We start from the raw sequence: 24,798 nt of genomic DNA on the forward strand, positions 1-24,798 counted from the left end.
ACATACATACATAATATAACGTCTATACTGCAAGTGTTCCTTCCGTCACACATATACATATATATATATACATATATTTACATATATATAATCACATTATAAATAGTTTATGATGTTTCCCCCTTTTCTCTTCCTGTCTGGACCTCTTTTCAGATCAGTTTTTAGTAGTTTTAAGAATAGCTTTATACAGTCACCCGTTCTTTCCTATCGTTCGTTGTTGTTTTTAATGAAACATCTGTGCTTGTAAATAAAAATAATTCTCTGATGTTTGTCTTCACGTTATATTGAAAACAAAAGAAAAGGAAACAAATATCCTTCAAACTTAAACAAGTTCTCTGTCTTGACGGTATCAACCTCGCTGTTCGCGAGTGATGCAAAATAACCGACGCTATAGCTCATTCTTTCAGTATTGAGTTCAACCTGACTTGACATTAATCATGCAGGTACAAAATAAAGAATCAGATCAATTTTCACCTTCAGAGACGGAGTTCTGCCAATGTTGTAAACTATAGTCTTCTGTCTGTTTGGATCGGACAACTGTACTGGGCTCAAAATCAATAAAACCATTGATCTGTCAGGAATACTTCTTTGGTTTCCACTATAGCCTTTTTCTCCTCATCCACCTCATGAAACTTTTTTTTTCCTGCGCGGAAATAATACGCTTATCAATCAATAGTTGAATAATAATTCGACGCGACTATTCTCTACGTTTGATAAGATTGTGTCAAAGGGCCTGAAGGCCATACCTCTGTTGGATTCGTTGACCTCTATTGTGACTGGCCAGCTTACAATGCCAACGGTAACAATAGATAACAGGTACCGAATTAACTTTTGTTATGGTAAACCCATTGGTTGCCAAGTGAAGTATAGAGATATCTTTGCAATGATTACACTATTGAATATATTTTTAAAATCTTGTTGTTAGGTGGAATTGTAAGCTGATAAATATTTTGAGAATAAAAATGAAATAGATGGTAGGTAGAATGAAAAGTAGAGCAGCAACTATGTCCGGCAATCAAAGAACGGAAGGACGACGACAGTGGTCTCACCACTCAACAGCCCCCCCCCCCCCCCATCCCTCGCCCCTCCACGAAAAGCGTCCAGTTACTGTAGTGACGGTGCGACAGGTGTCGCTAATACTTGGTTGTGGTTTCAGGCCTATGAATTCACGCACAGTAAGCACAACGTGAAGTGACTAGCCCAGAGTTTCGGCCTCAGATGTCAAGTGGCGGTCCGCTAGTCGTTGACGACTTGGTTCTTCGATAAACACCTGCAACTCATGCAACCTATGCGACATTATTTCCTCTGTGCAGTTGTATGCGGTATATCCACTTCGGATATAAGCTTATTATTAGGCTCTGCTGACATCGCAGCGTCGATTTCTGGGAATCAAGTTACTGCACGTTTTAAATATACGCACAAAATGAGACGCCAAAAGTTGTGGAGCCCTGGTGGTTTTCACTTTTCAGTGTAGTGCGAGTGGGTACAAATGGTGAGCGCTATCGCTTGTGATTGTCCGAATAAGAAGAATGAAGTCACAGCTTGACGTTTCCAACACTGCCGTGCTGACAGCAGTCTACAGTCAGTGTTGGCCCGCTCCTGACCCGAATAATACTCCGAGAAAGGGTTTTATTGGGTGAGTTATACTACTTTCCTGACAAACTTTGATTTGTAAACATTATTCAACATTGCCTTGGCAATCAAACAAGGGAACCATGGCCATGCTTGCAGCTCCAACATTGGAAGAAGCATATACACACAATCAACTCACATTCTTGTAACTAGAACCTTCATTGCTGTGAACATTTATGGTTTTCTGAAAATGATAGTAATTTATATAGTAAAGTAGTCTCTATAAGATCTTTTGAGTGGGGCACACAACTTGTAGATTCAAATCTACTTGTTGATACTGATACCACATGTACATGCACAATGTAATTTAACAGTTTTTGAAGTTTTGTGGAATTCACAAAAAAAAAAAAAAAATAGGTATCAAGAATTTATAAGCACACATTCTTTACCCCTGAGGTTGAAGAGGAATTCTGAACCAGTTAAGGTTAGTCTGGAGAGAAAGAGATAATTTTACAAGTACTATGAAGACATCATAACATTAGATATATTCTTTTAAAGTAGAAGAATTAGACCCTAAATGCTGTCATTTTTTTTACCTTACGTACCTTGATGCAGTAATCCCTTGAAGCAGCTTGTACTTGAAGCTAGAAACTATACTGGGATTAACTTGAGAGCTGTTTTTGTTTTTGTTTGTACATGATCAATGGAGAATTGTGAAATGATATCACCAGCTCACTCATTTGCATATTTATTACAAATGTATATCAACTATTTGAGAAAAAATATAGCAAATTTTTAAAATTTAATATTTTCCTTTCAATTTTCTGTTGTGCTTGTAAGTTGTTGTTTTTTTTTTTTTATAACAAAAATTAGTTTTCAATTGGTCCAGAATTTCCTGAGGCTTGTTCTTGGTTGAATATGTTTCTAGATTTATGAATGGTTGTGTGCACATGGAACAGTGAATAGATTGATCAGTACGTATACTTTAAGGCATATGTGGTATTTCTGATCCATACATTGTACATGTGCATTGATATAGACCCCCGACTAAATACTGGTTAGTGATAAGGTTAGAGTGAAGTTTAGAGTTAGGGTTAGGTTTAGGGTTAGAGTCTGGATTTGGTTAGGATTAGGCTCAGGATTAGGATTAGGGTTAGGGTCAGGGGAAGGTTCCGGGGTAATTGCCCAGGGGGTAAATGCCCTGGACCCTATACAATGTCCATTGTACAATGGGTAAATGGAGTATCACCTTGAATAACAAGTTCTTTACTGTTATAAAGTAAAACAATGCAGGATTATATGCCACATCATGAAGAAGAAACAAACACTAAAGCATGGAACCCTAATGTGAGCAACATGATTAAAACATATATCTAATACTTGGCTTATAAAGAATAGAAAAAAATCAGCAAAAGGTAATATATTAGGTGAAAGGGATGGGTGATTGTAATGAAAGAGGATTATAAGTAAAGGTACAAGTTAGGGAGACAAAATGGTAGCATTCTGATGTTTTTTGACACATTGTGGCATTTGTCATATTTCCATATCTTTCAGCTACAGAGAAAAAAAGAGAGATATAAATCCATTGTAAATAATGAAATGACCTGACATCCTCGTTTATCAAAAGACGACAAAGACAAAATCCTCCAGAATGTGCTTTGCTTCACACTCCTGGAGTAAATACTGTCTGCAAACTATCAAAAGATGATATTTGATTTCCACAAATTTGTGTTCAAAATTTAAAATGAAGGACCAAACATAATTGTTTTGTATGTGAATATGTGACACCAATGTGCATGAGTCTTGTAACTTTGAAAGAATTATAAAGTTCCCTGTGTTACATAGAAACCAACTAGCACGAGCGATGGGAATTGTTGTAGTTGAGTACATTGAAAAGCCACTTAGTTAAACTTGAATCATGTCTGCATTATTTTTGGTATCTCTGTTAATATGGTTCACTCAAAAGGGCATTCGGAACATAATACAGATTATTATAAGGGCTTGATTGAAGGTTAGCGCAGTATGCATAATTTTATACAAATAATATATATGTACATATCGTCGGTTGAGAATGATAAGGGCGTTAAGTTGCCACTAAACCCATAGTGTTCAAGACAACTTAACGCCCTTCTCATTCTCAGCAGACGATATATACCTGGTACCATATCTGAAATAAAGCAAACCAATTTCTTTTTCTTTTTCTTCTTTCTTTGTAGGTCTCATCAAATGAAGTCATCTTCACCCCGGTCCACCCATCAAGCATCCTCCACCAACAGACCACCGTCCGCTGTCAGGGGGAACAAACAGGTGCCCCACCCCACCCATCGACCCCAGGGTGGGTTGGGAAGGGGAGTCAATAACCCGCGAGCCACCCAGGGATTATGTGTGAATGGAATGAGAGCCAGTGACCGATGGGGCTTCCAAAAAGACCGATCAGAAGAAGGCTTTGTTCGCAGCAATGATCTTCCACTCCATCTCGGTTTGGATAAGGTACGATACAGTTTTTATCATCACCAATAATGTTATTGTTAATACTTTGCATTCCACCCAGTGTTAAAGGGACATAATATTTCAGAGGATTTTCAAAACTTCACATCATAGGTAGTACATAAATCGACAATTCCATGTTTTCATAGATTTGTTGAATTTATTGTGGTCTGTGAGCAGAGAAACCAATACTTTGAAAAACCTAAACAAATCACCCTGAACAATGATGATGACATAGGAGCCTCGCATATTTCAGAAATGTGGCAGTGTAATTCCATTACAATATTACTTGCTTAACAAGTTCACCTGTGGATAATCTATGTATGCCATCTTCTTTTGTTCTGCTTCCCTGAGCCCCAACTCATACATTCTTATGGTGAGACTGCCATGTCCTAATCCTTGTTCATTATTGCAATTTGCTCTAAATTTTGAAATCATTCTTATTCCTCATCCTAATCACTATAGATTCTGAGACTACTAGTATGTACCCAGTATAACTAATTGTAGTTGTTCAAATGTAAAAGTCTGAAAATCATCTGGAGATCTCCTGTAAAAGGCCTACTGTAAAAGTGGATATTTTCGTGTGAGTAATTTTTTTTTTCCGCTCAGTCAGGTAAGATGAGTTTTGTGTGTTTTAAATTCCACAGAATCAAGGCAGCGCTACTGGAACATATAGCAAGCAAAAATATTTGTGTGCTTTTATTTTCATGCTGGTTTCTGGTTTCACAAAAATTTCAACACCACAAAAATTTCTCCTTTTACACAACAGTACTGCCACAAGTTGCTTGCTTTGACATGTCACATATGATAAAAGAAATCATAACTGTGTGGGTTGACCTTGATTTTACTTATAACTATTTCATGTGTAACTTCATGTTGTGACCCGATTATGTGTATTCCTTAATCGGTATTTATGTGATATGTCTGTCTATGACAAATATTTTAAAGGCATAATGATCAATTTCAAGAAGAGCAAATTGACAGATAAGTGTGTGTGTCACAAGACAAACAAACAAATTAACAAACAAAGAAGCAGGACTCTGCAGATACATAGGTCTTTATATTTTTATTGAGTGTTATATGTTCTACTTATTTCAATGTAGTGTTTTTTTTTTTTTGGTAACTCTGTAATCAAAATATCAAAGAGCAATCTTTGAATAATGTTTCTCATGTATGGAAGTTATCATTTGATGCATTTGTGTATAAAAAGAAAGAAATTATAATCCAAAAAATTCATGTGAAATTAATGTTCCAGGGCACACTCCACTGGAGAAGTTGGTCTCACTTCAAGCAGGATTTGAATACTGAGCTTGAAGAAGGTATGTTAGGTAATTCCATATAGTACTTGTTGCTTGATAAATGTAATTTAAAACCGAAAAAAAAACCACCAAAGTAGTGAAAGCCAAAATTTAGAAGGCCTCCCTCTCCTCCAAAAACCAAACATAGCAGTGAAAGCAAAAATTCAGGACTTACCCAAAAGACCAAAAAAAAAAAAATTGTACTTGACATAGCATGGAAAGTACATGTTCTGAATGACAACGATGTAACAAATTTGAAGAACACAAACAGACTAATGCAGGTGCATTATACTACAAAAGAGAAAGAAAATTTGTAGTAAATCTGCAAACATATTTATTTTCTTGTACACCACAATATGTCCATTTTGAAGGAGAGGAGTATGATGATGATGATGAATGTAAGCATTTAAATATAATGCCACTTGTCTAAAAAAAAAATGTGAGAAAGACATTCATTTGAATTGCATTGGTAGATATCTTTAATACTCAGTATATCTTGACTTCAAAAATGCAAGAGTACAATGGGAACATAGTCTTATATCTGAGATGTCATTATACTGTATCATATGTTATCTAACATACTGGCAAATTCTGCACAATTGTAGTGGAAAAAGTAAGCATAATATAATGCCATAGGCTATAGTGCAAATTGTTGATTTGCATATTTTATTGAAATATTTTGTGTACATGGTAACTCCGAGTTGGATTGTAGCTGCATTGTTTTAATGCATTACTGTTATGTTAATTTAGTTGGATTGATATTATGTGATTGTCATTATTCATCATTTATAATTGCTTCTTAAAATCACAATTTCCATGAAGGGACATCCTATAAAGTATTCTGTTTTTATTCAATTCACAGAAGATTTATCCCTCTACAAAATTACACAGGTAAGTTGAAACTTTTTAACATATTTTGAATTACCGTATTCCCATCTTCACAGTAGATAGATTTGTTATTGTCCTCTCAATTGTACATCTTAATATGTTCAGTGGATGTCTTGTTTAGATAGATGATTTAGGATGTGTGACATACTGTAGCCTTTAATCTCTTGCTATACAATGTGTTCTACATGTACCAAGAGTGTACTCTTGGTAGCAGGGGTGGATCCACAAATTCTGTAAAGAGGGGTGGCCTTACAAAATTAAAGGGGGCGCATGAACTCCTCCCCCATTTTTTCCATTTTTTTCTTTTGTTTTAACAATAAAATGAAGGAGGGAGGGGTGCGCTCCCCCTGGATCCGCCACTGGGTAGTGTCATGTCATGCTTACTTGCCTACAAGATGATATTGAATCTTATAATTGCAGGTGTACCAGTCCAAGATATAATCAAAATGTTCATCAAAAAGGAATGCATTTATTATCTTTTTTAAAACCCTAACCAGAGCCTTTCCTATCTTGTAACATTGTCTTTGAACACAAACCAAATAAGATGGGCTTTTTTTATTTCTTCTTAAATCTGGAATTACAATTTTTTCTGTTCTGGAGTTATATAGGATATAATGTTTTCAACACTTAGAGACACCTGTCGCTGGTAGATGAAATATCACTATTTTTATATGTCATATATTTCCAATTGAAGATAAATCATGAGAGTAATTGTGTGAAAAATGTAATCACAGTAAAATGATTTATGATTGTGGCGTGCCTACTGTACAACTTTTGTCATTCATCGCTATATCTTCTGGAACAGAGCATGAGTGAGCAGTATCGTTTGTTGATATCTTGTTGCTAGGATACCTTTCGGAAGCTGACCCAGCAGGTCACAGAAGCAAGCCTCCACCTGAATGGCAGATATGGTTCTACCGGGTTTCAGGTAACTTCCCTTCTCCTCTTATTCAATGTAAACAGAGCAGAACAGAACAGGAAACTAGTCTTAGCTGCAGACCCCTAAAAGGTTTTCCAGTAACTCATTTTCAGTATACACATAACTGATACTTCATATCTCCTGTGCTATAGAACCATATTTGACAGTTTTATAAATCAGCTGTGTCATCAGCCTTTGTTATGCTGTGAAAGAATTTTCATTCACCCACCCCCTCCCACATACACACAAACCAAAACAGATACTGTACATCTTGCACATACAACTGCACATGTATTAACATTGATTCTCCAACTCCTAATTGACAGGTGTAATGAATTATTTCAAATACTGTGCACTATGACTAATAGAAGTAAGAAAGAAAATCATTACAAAATCAAATTATTTGATAAAACATTAAAATGATTGTAAACCATATAATTACATTGTATGTGAAGATTGGTAGGTATTATAAAGTGCTTTAAAATACCATGTACTGTGAGAAAGTCCACTAAATCTAACATATTTAATATAGAATTAAGGCATAAACATGACTTTTCTGTGGCACCACATATTCATGAAATGTTTATATTCAACAATTTAAAGGTGTATACCTATTTCTATTCTTTGGCAGAGAAATATTTAATGAGAAAAAATTGATAAATTTTTTAATCTTGCAATGAGTTGTTTTTATTGCAACTGTGTGACAACTGTCAATTAAGGGTACTTGTCAATCAATTGCAAGAAAAATAGTTTCCCTGAATTTGTAGACTGAGCTTGGCTGTGAAGACTAGCGGCGATCAGTGGCAGCCCTGGTTGCAGCAGCTAGCTGAAATGCATGCAGTTATCAAGCACTGGTATGCAAGTTATTCTCTCTTTTTCTGGATGTCAAAAACATGAAAAGAAATGTACACAAAATGTTTGGTTATTTTTTGGTTTTTGTATTTATTTTGTATTATTATTATTTTATATATTTATTTTTATTTATTTATTTTTATTTTTTTGTGGGGGGGGGGGGGGGGGGGGTGGCCCACTTGGGCCACCAAAACATATAATTTCTTTAAAATGATGGTTGCTAGGCATCTATGTCTGGTGATGGTAGTCTACTATTCTTTCTTTGTAACTCTTTCAAACTTTGTCACATTTTGTAGTTTGTACTAGTAAATCAAATGCGTTGAATGCTGCAGTTCATATGTTTTGGATGGATTATGGAATCCTTCGTTGGCTCATGGCAGCCAGTATTTCAAGCGGTGTTTCCTTCCTCTTGATGTTGGTAGGGTGTGAGACGAAGCCAGCTGGCAGCCAACCTACCCTCCTCCCATCCCAGCATTCAGAACCATCGGGAGGCCTCGGGGGAGATGGAGAAGTTCCAGGCAGATCTGGCAATCCAGTGTACCCCTTTCAAGGAGCGGAAGAAGCAGTAAGATTTTCTACTCAATGACAGGGAAACCTTGCTATATAGTGCACTCCTGTTATAGTGAACACAGTTATAACGGAATTCAGGTTATAACGAAGTGAAAATTCAGGTCTGATTCTGATTCAGGTCTGAATATCATATCTCTCTATACTTCATTTGTTGAGAAATAACGAAATTTTGACATAACAAGAGAAAACTGTTGGTTCCAAGGACTTCATTTTAGTTGGAGTTGCCTATATAATGAGATGCTTGAGACCACTATAATTTCCTTGTTATAATAGATTTCTCCTTATGTCGTGGATAAAAATAAAAGAATATAAATTACCTTGTTATACCAGGTAGCTTCATCAGATGTCATGAAAACAAGGTTTCACTTTACAATTTTGATTGAACAGTTAAAAACTTGCCCAAACGGGCAACTCCAGGGAACTAAACAAAAGTGACCTAAATAGACAGAAAGAATCACAGAAAAGAGTTGGTCACTAAATTTCTTATCTCACTTGACCCAATATTTACTCAATTGAATTTCAGCTCAGTCCTTTAATCATGTATAATTTCTATTCATCCCTTGCCCAGGTGTAGTTGTGTATGGTTTGTTGTTTTCTAGTAAGTCCAGTGTTAATAGAATATTGCTGTCGGCTCATAGACCGACAGGTGTAATGTTTATCATAAAATGCCATGTTTCCCGTTCCCTAATCCTAATATTCAATACATGCACCAAACAAATCTCATAATACTGACTGTTGATCAATAGTCAGAGAAAAATATATTCACCATAAGCATTGATCTTGATATCTTCAAGCAAGAAGGTGGTATGTCTCATTCTTATTTTAGAGGAATCAAATTCGTAAGCAGATCCTGTATTAAACGAAGAAAGACTTTGGAAAGGTCAATTAGTTATTCTCTGTTTTTGCTGATTGCAGGAGGCCCAAGTCTCATATGGTCTCTTCAAGAAGGAGGAGATTGAGTCCACCACCTCGCCCTCACTCCACCCTTGGAATGGCTACCAACTTGTCTGATGTCAGGCGGTTTGATCAGCTCTCACCCAACGTGATTCACCAGCTACAAGGTGATGGAGAATATGGCAGAGAAGACGGGACATCACTGGACGGTGAGTGTAGCCTTGGACCCTACGATATCGTCAACGATGACTACAAGCTTGATGAATCAGACTCTGACTTGGGTGTGTCTGAAGACCTGCATTCGCTGGTGAGTGACGAGGTGGAACAGAGTGAGAGGCGGTCCATCGGATCCATGGATATGGATTCCTCGGAAGATGAAGAAGAGATCCGGGAGAGGATGGAGCGCATGCGTCGCCACAGGGAGAAGATGAAGAAGAAACTGATGCGACTCGACCTCCCCCCAGAAGTGCTGTCAGGGAACATTGACTGCATGTTCCCATACAGTGGATCCAGTGCAGCCAAGAAGAAGAGGCAGGATCCCTTTGCCGATGCCCTGAGTGAACCCTACTGCCACATGGATCTCCTGGAGCTCAGCATGATGGACAAGGACTGGCGAACCATCATCAGGACCGCTCCGGATGCAGATGATGCGGCCCTGATGGAGAGGATGATTGAGATGGAGAAGCTGCAGTATCAGACAGCCGAGTGGGAGAGCCAGCAAAGTTCCCCAAAGAGGAGGTCTGCATCTGCCCTGGGGCTGCGGAAAGGTTGGAATGACACTGCTGCCATACCCACAGAGCGAGCGCACAGTGCTCTGGCAAAACCAAAGCAGTCAAAGAACTGCTGTGAGGAATGCCTTCAGCTGGTGTGTGCAGGAGACTGTCCAAACAAGAATGCAGCTGGCAGAGGCTTGTGCATCCACTGCCGACAACCTTACTGCAACGGGGTTTGCACAGAATTTGGTTACCACCTGCACATACGGCATGCACGGCAGGAAGAGAAAAAGAAGAGGAGACCTAAATCATGCCACACTTGCAGACGGAGCAAGACTCCTAACAATACCATCAACACAAACAACATAATCCTTGGCAGGCCGCGGTCTGGCTTTGCCACATACAGCAGTTCAAGGGTGCAGAGCGCGAGGGCCAACAGAATGACTGTCGCCTCGACGGAAGGGGCGGAGCACGTTTCAGATAGGATGGAGAAGCTGGGGTTGTCTGCTCGAAAGTATGCAGACAAGAGTGGTGACGAGGGGGAGGATGAGAGGGAGGGGAAGAGTGACAAAAAGGCGAGACCAAGAACTGCAGGATCAAGACGACAGATACGCGGCAGGGATGCCCTCATAGCGGGCAAGAGTTTCCAGTCACAGCGAAGGTTCTCTCTGACCGAAGAACCAGTCTCCACTACAGCCGCCAGCATGAATCCAAGGATTCTCCGTGTGAGGTCAGCTCATTATCGCACAAGGAAAGCAAGACAGAAGGGTAGGAAGGTAAAGAAGAAGTAAAATCCTCTAGGAAATTTCATGAAAGTATTGTTATCTTGGATGACATGGAATATATTAGGAGAGCATGAAATTTATTTTGAGAGCGTAGGGGCATGAAGTAAGGTTCTAAGATTCTAAGATCTAAGATTGTAAGATCTGTGTATGATCAGATTAACAAATATTCATTGGTTGTTGACATGTGATCAAGGTTGAATGAAATTTACTTTTGCTGCGATTGCTTAATTAATCAAAACCACAATGTACAAACTGACAGATAAGTTCTATGTCATCAAAGTGAGGACATTTGAATGTTAGTCTTTTTCCTCAGGTCCCACTAGGGCACTTTCCAAAAATTCATCTGGGACATTTTACTGTGTTTTTATTTGTGTGTGACTTCCTATGCATTTTGGAGTTTTTAAGCAAAGAATGTCTCTATAATTGTACATTTTCTTCAAAGAAATATTTCCCTGCTGTTCTCAATGAACTCCATCAATGACATGTTCGTACACATCATCCTATATGGATGGAGACAGTTCAGTCCTTAGTATTTGATCTTAATAGTTTTGTGTAAAGTAACTCTCTTGGTGGTAGAGGCCAAATTCTCCACAATGTTGCAAAGCAAACATTACACAATGTGCATGCAACATGTTGCCATTTTGTACAGTCCTGAACTCTTGTACTTATGCCCAGGGCAAAATGGAGCAAGCTTATCACATGCGAGGTTGTGAACTGCTCTTGAAATCCCCCAACCACCAGTTCAATTCTCATTTCCAAAATTTTCAAGAATTACCATACTTGTAGCTGCCCACTGGTAATAAAAACTTCCTTGGAATCTCTGAATGTGCAACAATGTCTTCCACTTGTAATATCAACATGCAAAATGTCTGGACATGTCTAGACTAGAATGTCTTAACTATTTATGACATTGACATATGGCTGTGACAAGTGCAGTGCTTACTACAGTGCACTCCCGTTACAACGAACACGGTTATAACGAAATTTCGTTAAAACGAAGTAAATCTTCTGGTCCCAAAATTATCACCATTAAAGTCTATGGTACAAAATTTGCTTACAACGAACACGGTTATAGCGAAATTTCCGTTATAACGAAGTCTTTTCTGAGCGCCACAGACAAAGAAAAACAAAAGAAATGTGCTCCGTTATAACGAAATGCGAATTTCGTACGTAGCGGAACAAGCATTCATAGCGTCTCTGCATGGGTGAACGCTTCACACCACTGTGTGTTCGCTCCTTGTGTCACGCACAGTTTCTGAGGGGAACTTGCATTTGTTATTGTAATACAGTTATCGCATCACATTTCACATAGCTTTCCGGTGTATGATGAGTATTCAGCAAACATAATATGATATAATATATACGTGGTTCCTTGTTTTCGTTATATTGTATTTGTTCGGTTATAACGAAATTTTGTTATAACGAAAGAAAACTGCCGGTCCCGAGCATTTCGTTATAACGGAAGTGCACTGTATGAAACCATTTAGCATTTTCTTGATAGCCTTCTGACAGTGTATCGTAATGATGGTTGAACCAATGCACAAAAACATCTCGCAGTGTAGACATATTGTTATATGTTATGCAGTGAGGTTGATAGGATCTCTTCCAATGCTATGTGTTGTGTGCTGTAAGAGTAGCCAAAATTTTTCTAGAATGTGTTGTATCTGTTTAATGTGTTCTTCTTGAAACAAGAAAATATAGTGTAGTTGATCTAGAATTATGGGGATAGAATCCACCAACACCAAAGAGCGCATTATACAGATATGATAAAGGAATTTGATAGGGTTTTCGTTGTCTTCCGTGTGAATGCTACAATACACAGAGATGTGTTGGTGCCCTACAAACAGGCAGGTGAAATCTGACAAAGACTTTCTCAACACAAACAGGAATTATCGTTGATTATGATATATGTTATTACGATATTGTAATATAACCGGATTTCTCCAGTTACTGTGGGATCTTTATTGGGTATGTTCGCGGACACCTCACTCAGACTCACAACGATCACATCATATCGCATCATCACGTAGAGAAAGCATCAATAATTCACCGAGAAGACAATCGAAGTGCGTGCGAAGAAGAACTTTATTACCGTACTCGCCAATCCGGCTACCCGTCAGGACCAGTCGCCTGACACGATGCACCACTGTATCGCCGCACGAATGGCCGATACACACAGCGTTACAAGACTTTAGTGTACAATACACTACAAAACCACGGGGGGACTCCGCGGACACGTCCGCCCCCGACGAGCGTCAGCTCACCACTCCTCGCTCCTTCTACCCGAGCGAGAGTATAACCACGTGCGACCCGTGACCCCCATCGAAACTCATACGGTCATGGGGTCACCGCACGCCCCCTACGTCCTAACCAGACGTACCAGAGACAGCAACTTCAGTGCTCTAACCTCATTTCATTACACAGCCCCTCCCTAAGACTAGTCAGTCCCTTGACTAGGGCAACTCGGGCTTTACATAAATAATGAAATGATCGAAACCGGATACTACAATCCCGTATCCCACACAAACAGAAACATAAACAATAAACGCTAGAACAACATTTTTACATAATCTTCACAGATTAGCGTGAACACATTTACCTATTCTTACACGCTAAAACAACCAAGTGTATGACGTACATACGCGAAACACTGTCTCGCAACTTTGCATTTACATGTATTTACATAACTTAATAAACACACACAAAAAAGATGTGAAAACCGCATCATTACTAAACAAGCGAGGCATTCATCACTACGCATCATTGTCTCCCGCCTTGCTTAAACAACGAACTCCTTAAGTATAGCTTGTCCGATAGTTTACATTGTATTTACACGTATTTACACACACACAGAAAAAATAAACAAAGCTCTCTTAATAGCAGTCCACATTTTAAAGACAAATAGAACACTGTAGCGTCATAAGTCGTTGCGCCTTCCGCTAGGGGTTCCCGTCCTGCACTCCAACCATAGCGTCTCCGGAGAATTCCTTGCGCCGTCCCACTTCCGAACTTGGTGTACCAGATATCCTTATCGTAAGTCATCTCGCAGACCACATGACAGATATGACAATACGTCACTGCTGGTTCAACCTGTCGAAGTAGCACATGGCGTTGCAGGTAGTTGGTGCACCTATTGCAGGGATCCCGCAGTTTCCTACATTATATACATTAAGTTGCGGCTGTACACGAGTCACTACAATCACCTGGCGCTCTACCCAGCATCCCTGATACGAGTCATCGGATCGCTGAGGAGAGTTTCGCTTCCTTGGTTGATTGCGCCGGAGATCAGTATGGAAAACGTCGGAGAAATGGATTCATCTTTGCCGGTGTGCAAATCGATAGGGTCAGACTCTGGTCGAACGTCTGCAGCTTCGTTGAGGAACTTCCGAGGTGAATGGTGCCACGAGGACATGACGATCCGGCTCCTGTAAAGGAGCATCAATACCTCCACCAACCTCGATCAAAGACTGTAACAACGGCTCACAAAAGCACTGTTTCATTCGAGCCAGGTGCATAAAGCTTTTCTTTCCGATGTTTTCTCTTGTGTTCGGCAGGTCACGTCCGACAACCTTCCTACAACCAGGAACGGACCTTGTCATTTCCGTTGTCAGGATGTGTTCTATAGCAACGCAGAATTGCATTAAAATGCACCAGGAATAGAGTTTCGGTCTGATCGTGAAAACATGCATGTGCACGCATAGCAGGCATTCGATTTGAAGGCACTACTAACGACACTGCAGGCATAGCAGGCATTCAATGTGAAGGCACCGCTGGCACTGCAGGCGCTCTTTCTTCTCCACAAGTGGGGTCCTATTGTTTTTTTCTTCCGGCGCAGACTTCTGCCTCTCAAACAACAACTTCGACATCGTGACGTCGGAATTGACAGATGAACGTGCAGGCATAGCGGGCATTCAACCATAAGGCACCGCTGGCACTGCAGGCGCTATAGAGTCCTCTTGACAGGCGCTGTTCTCTCTCTATCTTCTTCAGGCGTAGAGTCTAACACAGTTTAATAAGCAGGCGCCTTTCACCTGCAAGCGCCCTTCACCTGCAGGCGCCTTTCACTGCAGGCGCCTTTCAACTGCAGGCAGGCGCCCTTCACTGAAGGCGCCCTTCCCTGCAGGCGCCCTTCCTTGCAGGCGCCCTTCCCTGCAGGCGCCCTTCACTGCAGGACGAAATATACGCAAGATGTATTTACTGATCCAGCCTCACCAGCCTCACCCTGCAGGCAATGAAAAGTATAGTAGGCATTTGTAACGAGGGCACTACTATAGCACTGCAGGATAAATCCTCTCTCCTCTAATTTATTAATGCAAAACAATTTTACATTAACATGATTTAGCAGTCACCTGGTCCACGAAACCCATCCCGACGCTGCCACCAATGTAATATAACCGGATTTCTCCAGTTACTGTGGGATCTTTATTGGGTATGTTCGCGGACACCTCACTCAGACTCACAACGATCACATCATATCGCATCATCACGTAGAGAAAGCATCAATAATTCACCGAGAAGACAATCGAAGTGCGTGCGAAGAAGAACTTTATTACCGTACTCGCCAATCCGGCTACCCGTCAGGACCAGTCGCCTGACACGATGCACCACTGTATCGCCGCACGAATGGCCGATACACACAGCGTTACAAGACTTTAGTGTACAATACACTACAAAACCACGGGGGGACTCCGCGGACACGTCCGCCCCCGACGAGCGTCAGCTCACCACTCCTCGCTCCTTCTACCCGAGCGAGAGTATAACCACGTGCGACCCGTGACCCCCATCGAAACTCATACGGTCATGGGGTCACCGCACGCCCCCTACGTCCTAACCAGACGTACCAGAGACAGCAACTTCAGTGCTCTAACCTCATTTCATTACAATATCATATATATCAAGATAACTTATATTAATAATGATATTACGATATATTGATTACGATACATGAATATATTGTAAGAAGTGGTGAATTCAATCAGAATGCCACACGACTCCTATTGCTACTACCAATGATTGCTATTGTAAACTCCTAATTCTGCAGACTTAGCAGTATGTGTACTACTTTTGGCTCTGGACAAGAGAGTTGATCCTTACAATTAAGTATAGAACCCCAGGAATGCCACACTGGGCATAATCCCTCTCCGCTAATTGGGGCTATAAATACAGGAACAGGAATTATTGTACAGTGTATGTTGAAAAATCACATCAGCATAAAGTTTTACACTACAGTAGCAGCATTATATTGATTTCATTCTATTCCTAACATTAGTAATTTATGTACAATTGTATCATGGCTGATGAGCTATTTGTATTTTAATTCCTGATGAAATAGTGTGCAATAGCATTCTTTTTTCATGTCTTCTCAAGTACGATTGATGCATCAAATGTGAGTTTATGTTTCTGAGGTTTCTATGAATGACTGAAAACATAAACAAACAAACAAAAAGACCAACCTGTTGTACTCAATATGTTTGGTCCTAACTTATAGCACAGATCGGATCAGATGAAGGCTTTTTTTTCAGTTTTATATTTCTTCTTCAGTGTTCACTTTTCAGGAGTGCTGCTAAATACCAGGGTACTTAAATGTTATTTAGCTTGTTGATATGTTTGTGTGTAGTTGTTGAGGAAGGGCATGTAGGAAGAAAAAAAATTTTAAAAAAGTATATGTGACCCTGCACCTCAAAGCAAACAAAAAGTCATCAGACACGAAATTCTAGTTAAGAGCATATTCTAAAAGAGCAGACTTTAAGCTTTAAAATGATGTATAACTCAAATCAAATGGACTCTCCTAACCTATCTAAATATTGGAAAGAAAGCACAAACTCAGGAAAAGTGTGAACTGAGAAAAGAGGCTCTGAAGTACAGTGTCTATTCAAGCACTTAATCTTTACCAAACTGTGCTGGCTGTGTGATGAATGAGACAAAAAACAGGAAGTAGACCACCAGAGTAACAACAATGAAGGGATTATCAGATTAAGCTGAAATTAAAGACGCCTTGTTAACACATTCTGTCCATAATTAATGCTAACTTTCAAATCAGTAGCACTATCCTTTCAAAAGTTATTAGAGTTGAAAGTGAAGAGTGTGGACATGGTTTTTCAGGGATTCTAAAGACACACCTAATCACACTATTCTACAAAAAAAAATGTTCGAGATAAACTGCTGAATAACACATTTTCCTGCCCGTTTTATGATACCAAATTTTAGCATAATGTAAAAGAAGACCCGCTCTTTCAGAAAATATGAAAAAGTCAAGCTCGGCTAGGTTGACCCATTTCACTTATTTTCAGTCCTCACGCAAAATCAGTGTGTGCGACTTTATGTTCGTAGACCACCAGAGTAACAACAATGAAGGGATTATCAGATTAAGCTGAAATTAAAGATGCCTTGTTAACACATTCTGTCCATAATTAATGCTAACTTTCAAATCAGTAGCACTATCCTTTCAAAAGTTATTAGAGTTGAAAGTGAAGAGTGTGGACATGGATTTTCAGGGATTCTAAAGACACACCTAATCACACTATTCTACAAAAAAAAATGTTCGAGATAAACTGCTGAATAACACATTTTCCTGCCCGTTTTATGATACCAAATTTTAGCATAATGTAAAAGAAGACCCGCTCTTTCAGAAAATATGAAAAAGTCAAGCTCGGCTAGGTTGACCCATTTCACTTATTTTCAGTCCTCACGCAAAATCATTGTGTGCGACTTTATGTTCGTTTTGAGGTGCACTGTCACATATAAAGCAAACTGGGAGACAATTTGATTAGTATTAATTAGACAAGTATTAATCTCCAAGCATAAATCCATCTTTCAGGCTGTACTGGGTGTACCCTGTTGGTCCTTGAGCAAAACAGGGATGATCTGTAGAGGAACATAACAATAACAAGAAGAAAAAGATACCCAAAGACCGGCACGCTGTGCCTCAAGTCAACTTGTCTATATTTCTTGTTGTTGTTGTTGTTGTCTAGAACTGAAATCATGAAAACTGTGTATTGATTAGGTAACAACTCAGCAAGATATTTTCAGTGTCGATGTTCATATAAATTACATCAGATGCTCATAATTTAAAAATGTGTATTTGTGTAGATTGTTTCAATAGTACAATGTACTATCATATTTATTCTACTTTGTGTAATTCTTTTTAAGTATATGGCATATGTACAGGCATACCATGTACATACATACATACACACACACACACACACACACACACACACAATTATTTGAACAGTAAAAGAATTAAAATTATGTTTTTCTGTGTAAAATATTGGAAGTAAATCGAAGCAGAAATGGAAAGCTTTGATACAATGCTTGACATCAAGATGCAGTCGCATTATAATGTATTATATATCAAAATTGTTGACACATCCACTGTCTTTTCCATCACCCGTGGTTGGAGCTTGCTGCTTGATACATGAAGGCCTACCATGAGACCAGCTGAAGATATTGGCTGTCAAATTTATTACATTATGCGCATTCAGTTGCAGCTGAATATTTTAAGTCTCCATTAACTTTGCAAATTTGTATAATTTTTTTTTTTCATGTGAGCATTTAGAGGCTTCCTTGATGTGATTTGAACCAATTTCGAAAAAAGAAAATAACATACTGTGTAGAAACCACGGGGAGGTGGAAAGAGTGAATTGATCTGAACATCATAATTTATGTTCTATGGTGGTTATTCTATGGGGTTTCTAGTTACGATAGAAGCTGTCATACATGTATGAAACAAAACAAACTTCTGACCCAATGCAAACACAGATTTACTTTATCAGTAACCAACAATAATTGTGATTATTATGGTAACAGCTAGAAACCTAAAATATTACAGTCAGTGTGCATGATATTTCAAGTTGTGAACATTTTCATGGTGGAAATTTGATGAGAATTTTGCACTCTAATACTAATGTGAAAATAAGTATATGTGCTAATGTTTTAGTTACATTGTTTTGTTAAAACATATTTATACTATCAGTAGGAAAGTGGGACAGTCAGCAAAACTTGGACATTTGAATATATCCCATTAGACAGTACTTATAAATTTCCAGTTTTGTAGCAATTAGCTGAAATCATATTTGTGGCGATTGTTTTAAATTGCTCTTAAAGTGAGTGATAAGTCATGGTGTGAAAACTAAAGAAAGAAAAGTGTTCTGTGAGGTTTTGGAGGAAAATCGCACAATCCATTCAGTTGTGGATTCTTACAATTTTGGTTCCTCAGCTGAAAATACTACAATTATTTGTAATATCACAAGAGTAGAGAGAAAAAATAAAAGGAATTCTTTAGAATTAATTTTTCTAGGATATCGGACGATCACTTCACCAAAGACCTGCAGAATGATATTTGCGATGATATATCCTTGTAACAGGTTAAGGGAGTGTGTTCTTCCCATTGACAAAAAGTCGGACAAAAAAGAGACTTCCAAAGTTATGCCACTGACATGCCTACAGTCTTCACTGTCAACTGGAGTTGTGTGTTCGCTGTAAAATGTAATCTAGGTCTACAGGGTGAGTGGCCACTGTGCGGTCATAGACTTGCAGGCTTTTATTCTAGGTATCAACTGATTTCATAGGTAAGATCAAGGGTGCGTTCGAGTGCTCAAAAGTCAACCAAAGCAAACTGATACTAAGTGAACCATACCGTTTTGTGCCAGATTTGGAGCATTCGAGTGCGCTGTTGAGAGAGCGTACCTCACAAATTATTTTTAGAGGGAGGTCACACATTTTGTAGCACAGGGTCATTCATCTGGCGCACTTAAACTTCTTACATATGTCCCAAACTGAGGAAATGAACACTTTGTATTATGACGTATGTCCATGTTACGCGCATTCTTCAAATGTGAACTTTTGGTACCCTCTTGGTACCCTTTAGGAGCTCATCTTTAGGTGGTCCACTTTTGACTCGGTTTGGTTCGGTAGGGTACACTTCAGGAGTATTCAAGCGTTCCTCTGGCATGGATTTGGTATGGATCTGTTCGCTTCAGGAGAGTGCTTGAAGGCACCCCAAGGGACATTAGTTGGCTAATGTGCAGTTTTGTGTGTGTGTGTGTGTTTTTTTTTATTATTTTACTTCATTACAAATCATGTCATATAGAACCTCAACAATAAGGAGCTGAGCTAAGTGCAACTACAACAACTATTGGACAACTACCAATCTGCTGTGATTGTGTATGAGCAGTTGCCATATGGTATCTTATTATTGTCATACTCTACAACTGATACAAGTCTTGGCGTGATGTGGTCTTTAACCCATATTGGTGTTAGAGAAAAGACATAGCACTGACATAGTGCTAAGTCATGTAACTATGAGCTGCATTTGGAATGTATTGTAAGAAAACAAGAATGAAGCTACATGTATCTGTTGTGCACAATGAAGGCAATACCACTGCCTTGTCCATCAATGCGAACCTTTTTGATGAGTTGATCTAAGTACATTTGTGTCATGGTTTATGAATTGTTTGTGGATTGTGGTTAATGGACATCATAGCAGATTACAAATTGTACCATTTGGCATGAAATATTTTATAAAGTGTGCCTCAAGTTTGTGTGCCATATCTTAAAAGGTTGCCTTGGATTCCAGGATGCTGCTTTCATCTTTGAAATAAAAAAAAAAAAAACAGAGAGAATGAAATAACATGGACTGCAGACGCTTTTTCTTCTATGGTTTTGTGTATAAACCAGGTATGGTTTTCAAGTGTTTGTATGTCTTACAAATTTTCTGATAACGTACTAAATGTAAAATGGGATGAAACAGCTCACTTAACTATACACAATAGTCTCTGGCTCAGGTAAGTAAAAATGTTGCTGGACTACACTGTACTACTTTTTTTTTTTTTTTTTTTTTTGAGGGGGGTACTACAAGATATGATGAACCATCAATGACATGAGTAAAAGCATACACAACAATCAAGGATAAGTTTAACAATTTCAGACTTATTTCCCCATTTGAATAATGTGAACTACTACATGTATTTGCCTACATGCAGGCACTAAATAGGAAGAATAGACAGGTGCATCATATACCCCTAACCTACCCCTAGAGCCTTAAGAGGGCACATTTTAATTTGTTATAAATACATGTACTCTGAACAAACGGGCATATGCCCGGTGTGAAATATAAGCCTGGTCGCCTGAAGCCAAACTCACCAATATCCCCAATTGAAGCCTTTTACTATAACATACACAACACACATACAGACCAAACTCATGCACACGATTACACACAAGCTCACAACACAAACATACATATGCTACTGTGCACAGGCACACCCACACACATGCATGCACGAATGCTGAGCCTTGCACTGTAGAGCATTTCAAATACATTATGTCACTACTCTCTAACACACGATATATGATGCTGATACTGACTATTACTCCCTCCCCCCACCCCCACCTCCCCAATATACTTGCTAGCTAGCTGACTTGCCACTTGATTGGAGATTGACTTATTTCCTCCAGCTTGGTCATCAACTTTTCATCCTCAGCATAAGGCAGATGGCAGTCGCGAGGGACAGAAAAAATGCAAGAGAGAAAAAGAGACAGATCAGAACAAATGACTTGCAACAATCCTGTATCAAATATATCATGAAGAGGGTATTGAAATATCACTCTTACAAAATTACTGTCCTTGATTGGTTTGAGGGGTAAAAAATTCTAGCAGTAAGTCCTGAAGGAGTGCACAGGCAATTCTATTTCACATATGAAGTAACAAATTTTCAACACATCTATCAAGAACTGACTTTTGATTGGACAAATCATGACAAATCTGGAACCATGATGTTGAAGAATCGATATCATCCGTTCAGTGGTAGAAATCAGGCGACAGCTACACTGCAGCTGTAGACAGTCCCTCATGCTGCAATATCCATTCTCCTACCATGAACAACCTCACATACAAACATTACAACCTTATTCGTCGGGTCACATCTTTTAGAGACAAGTTTTTGAGACAAATTGCCATTCACACAATGCTTCCATTCAACAGTCTATCTCCTTTTATTAAGAGTTTCCATAGCTGCAGTGTACGACAAAAATATTTCCTTTGACCTATGACACCAGACCACTCTGTCTGGCTAGAGGTTTGATGATTAAGAAGTTTAATAGAAGAAGAAGAAGACTCAAATTTCAGACGATCTTACATATTATTTGCTGACTATAATCTTTCCTGAAAATTAATTTCAGAGTTCATTTATGGAGTACGACTCATAACTCACATTCAAGAAAAGAAAGGATAAAAAAGTGCTCTTGGTAAAACACAAAATCTGTGACAATACCCAATTACCAAAAACATATAAACGTGCGCAACAATGCTCTCAGAGGAATATTTTGTATAACAGCTGTGCACACAGAAAATCTCAGTCTGGTACTCTTAACAGAGTGACAACATTGCGGTCATATACAGATCTTTGAATAGGAACAGCTAAAGCCAATCCATAGAGTGTGCAATGGTCTCCACCAAGTTCTAAATTATCCCATTTAAAGAAATACATCACAGCATACACTTCCATATCTACAAATATTTCATGCTTGTCATTCAACAAATTTTTACATGGGGTCAGCCGTGTTCAACTTCCAATGGTTACATTCACAATCTTGACAAAATTACTGCCCTCTCTCAATTGCCTCAAGTTCTGTTCATGTTTAGTAAGACCTCATGGACTTCCTACACAAACTCTGAACTTACATGTAAATGTCACTTGAAACTCAAATTTTAATCAAAGAACTACAAAGTCAAACTTGTTTCTCTCCCAAATCTGTGGAAAATCAAATATTATGGAAACTTAAATATCAATGTTTATAATTCTTGACCTTGGAGAAACTATGAGTGTCACTGCAATAATTGAATTGTCTTGTTTTGAACCACAACACACGGAGATAACAATAATGGCGAGTACGATGATCTAATGAGGACAACCCATCTTTTTTTTTTTTCTTATGCATATTATTTCTGTAGATCCTCATTCTCACACATCATTCAGTTTGTACTTTACCCTTGTTAATAAGCAGGATGAACCAACTTTCTTAAATACTATCTTAGGGACCGGAGTGAGCTGGGCTGCCAACAGGGGTGCAAGTCGATCAGCACTAGTTGTGGAGGGGGAAAGAGAGTGGACAAAGGAAGTTAGTCGTGAAACACTATCCACAGAGTAGACCATTTGTTTGATTTTCATTCACAAGTACGCCATTTGTTATCCACTGATTTTTTTTTTTGCATTTCAGCAGCTTTATAAACGAATGGAATGAGTAAAGATTTTCATTCGCATATATGCAATTTGCTATCCATTGAATTTTTGCATTTCAGTAAATTCCATTAACTTAAAATTACTTGAGATTTCAATGAACGGAATGATGAAAGAGAAAGTTATGAGTTTCTGGTGGAAACCAGAGTATTTTGCATTTCTGGCTGCATGCATTGGTCAGGCAGAAACAGCAAACCAATATACAGCATCGTTAGATCTGACCCCATCTTTCATTCAATGCATGACAAGATTGTGAAAATCAAACAAATGTCATCAAGCACATCAGTATGCCTACTCTGATGTAAGCAGAGACTGTAAACGTTCTGATGAAGTTATTGCATAATCTTTGCTTACTGTAGAATTGACTCAACCTTTCACATGACTGCTCTCTTATAATACATCACTTCTCAAAGTTTGATTACATAAATCTTTCACACATTTTTGCCATACTGAACAAACATGAACTTTTCAATATTTCATTTGCATCATACTTTGCCTTGAGTGAGTTTTACCATTTTAAGGTTTTGCACTATAACAAATATGTAAAAAAGAAAACATTTTTAGCATTCATTGTTTTAAGTATAAGGTGCATGTGTTATTGATAAAGTTTATAAAACTGACATTAGACCTTGGACCTTTGCTTGGTAAGATTTGGCCCACAAATGAATTCAGTAATTTTCTTGTCATTCTACACAGATCTTAAAGAGTGTAATGAAATAATGTATATTACTATCATGTGTTACTGAATTTTTGGAATAACAAGAAAGAATCAAGAAAGGCAACATCCGACCCCCCCCCCCCCCCACCAAAATAAAAAATAGATAAATAAATAAATAAAATAAAGTGAAATTACAGTCTCTGTATACAAAATCAGTATGCAAACTATATTACAGAATCATGTAAACCCTGGCTTCATTACAAGAATGAATAATGTATCGTATCATTTTAATGGTTTGGTCTGTTGTGCCCCTTTTGGGAATGAAAGCCAGCCTATTGCCAAATGACCTGTTTGCATATTTGACAAAGCAGTCAAAACTCATCAAAAATTCAATCTACTGCTAAGCACTGAGAATGTCTTTGAAAATTGCAATTATCAAAGAGTCTCATCTAAAGCAAAAATACAAACATTACCTCACTATTTCATGTTAAATGACACATGCTCTAGTTTTTCCCTCAGAAATCTCTCTAGTATGCTATGAAATGCAAAAAGATATTGGAGAGACAGTTATCATTAAAAAATAGTAAAACATTTGACAGTCATTACACAAACTACTGTTGTGCTCACACATGACTTTTTAACATCTGTTGGTACAACTTGGTATGTGCAGAAACGGGCAGGTTCCTGTGAAGGAAAACAAAAGAAATATTAGTAGTACTTCTTGTTTCACTCTACTCAGAATTTGCACTAACAAAGAACTTGACAATGAGGTCATCTACGATGACAAATTATAAAACAAAACAAATAATACATGGCCATACTGAGTCCTCAAAGAAAAGAGCAAAAAGTCAACTGCAAATAACAATTGAAAGTGTAAATGCATGTTAATGTCAATATTTTTTTTTCATGTTACCTTTGGAGTA

General features: G+C 38.4%; 1 protein-coding gene across 1 annotated transcript; it reads left to right on the forward strand.

Moving 5' to 3' along the window:
- The first annotated feature begins 1,529 nt into the window (after window positions 1-1,529).
- On the forward strand, window positions 1,530-10,984 carry LOC139728940 (uncharacterized). The gene is made up of 7 exons (XM_071639868.1): window positions 1,530-1,636; window positions 3,789-4,062; window positions 5,315-5,378; window positions 6,220-6,248; window positions 7,093-7,173; window positions 8,439-8,581; window positions 9,502-10,984. Exons 1-7 carry the CDS (start codon window positions 1,530-1,532, stop codon window positions 10,982-10,984), a joined length of 2,181 nt encoding a protein of 726 aa, XP_071495969.1.
- Window positions 10,985-24,798: the final 13,814 nt, after the last annotated feature.

This window comes from Diadema antillarum, unplaced genomic scaffold, assembly GCF_040938485.1.
Source record: "Diadema antillarum isolate AM-2024a unplaced genomic scaffold, OU_Dant_1.0 seq00000205_RagTag, whole genome shotgun sequence".
Classification (NCBI taxonomy): domain Eukaryota; kingdom Metazoa; phylum Echinodermata; class Echinoidea; order Diadematoida; family Diadematidae; genus Diadema; species Diadema antillarum.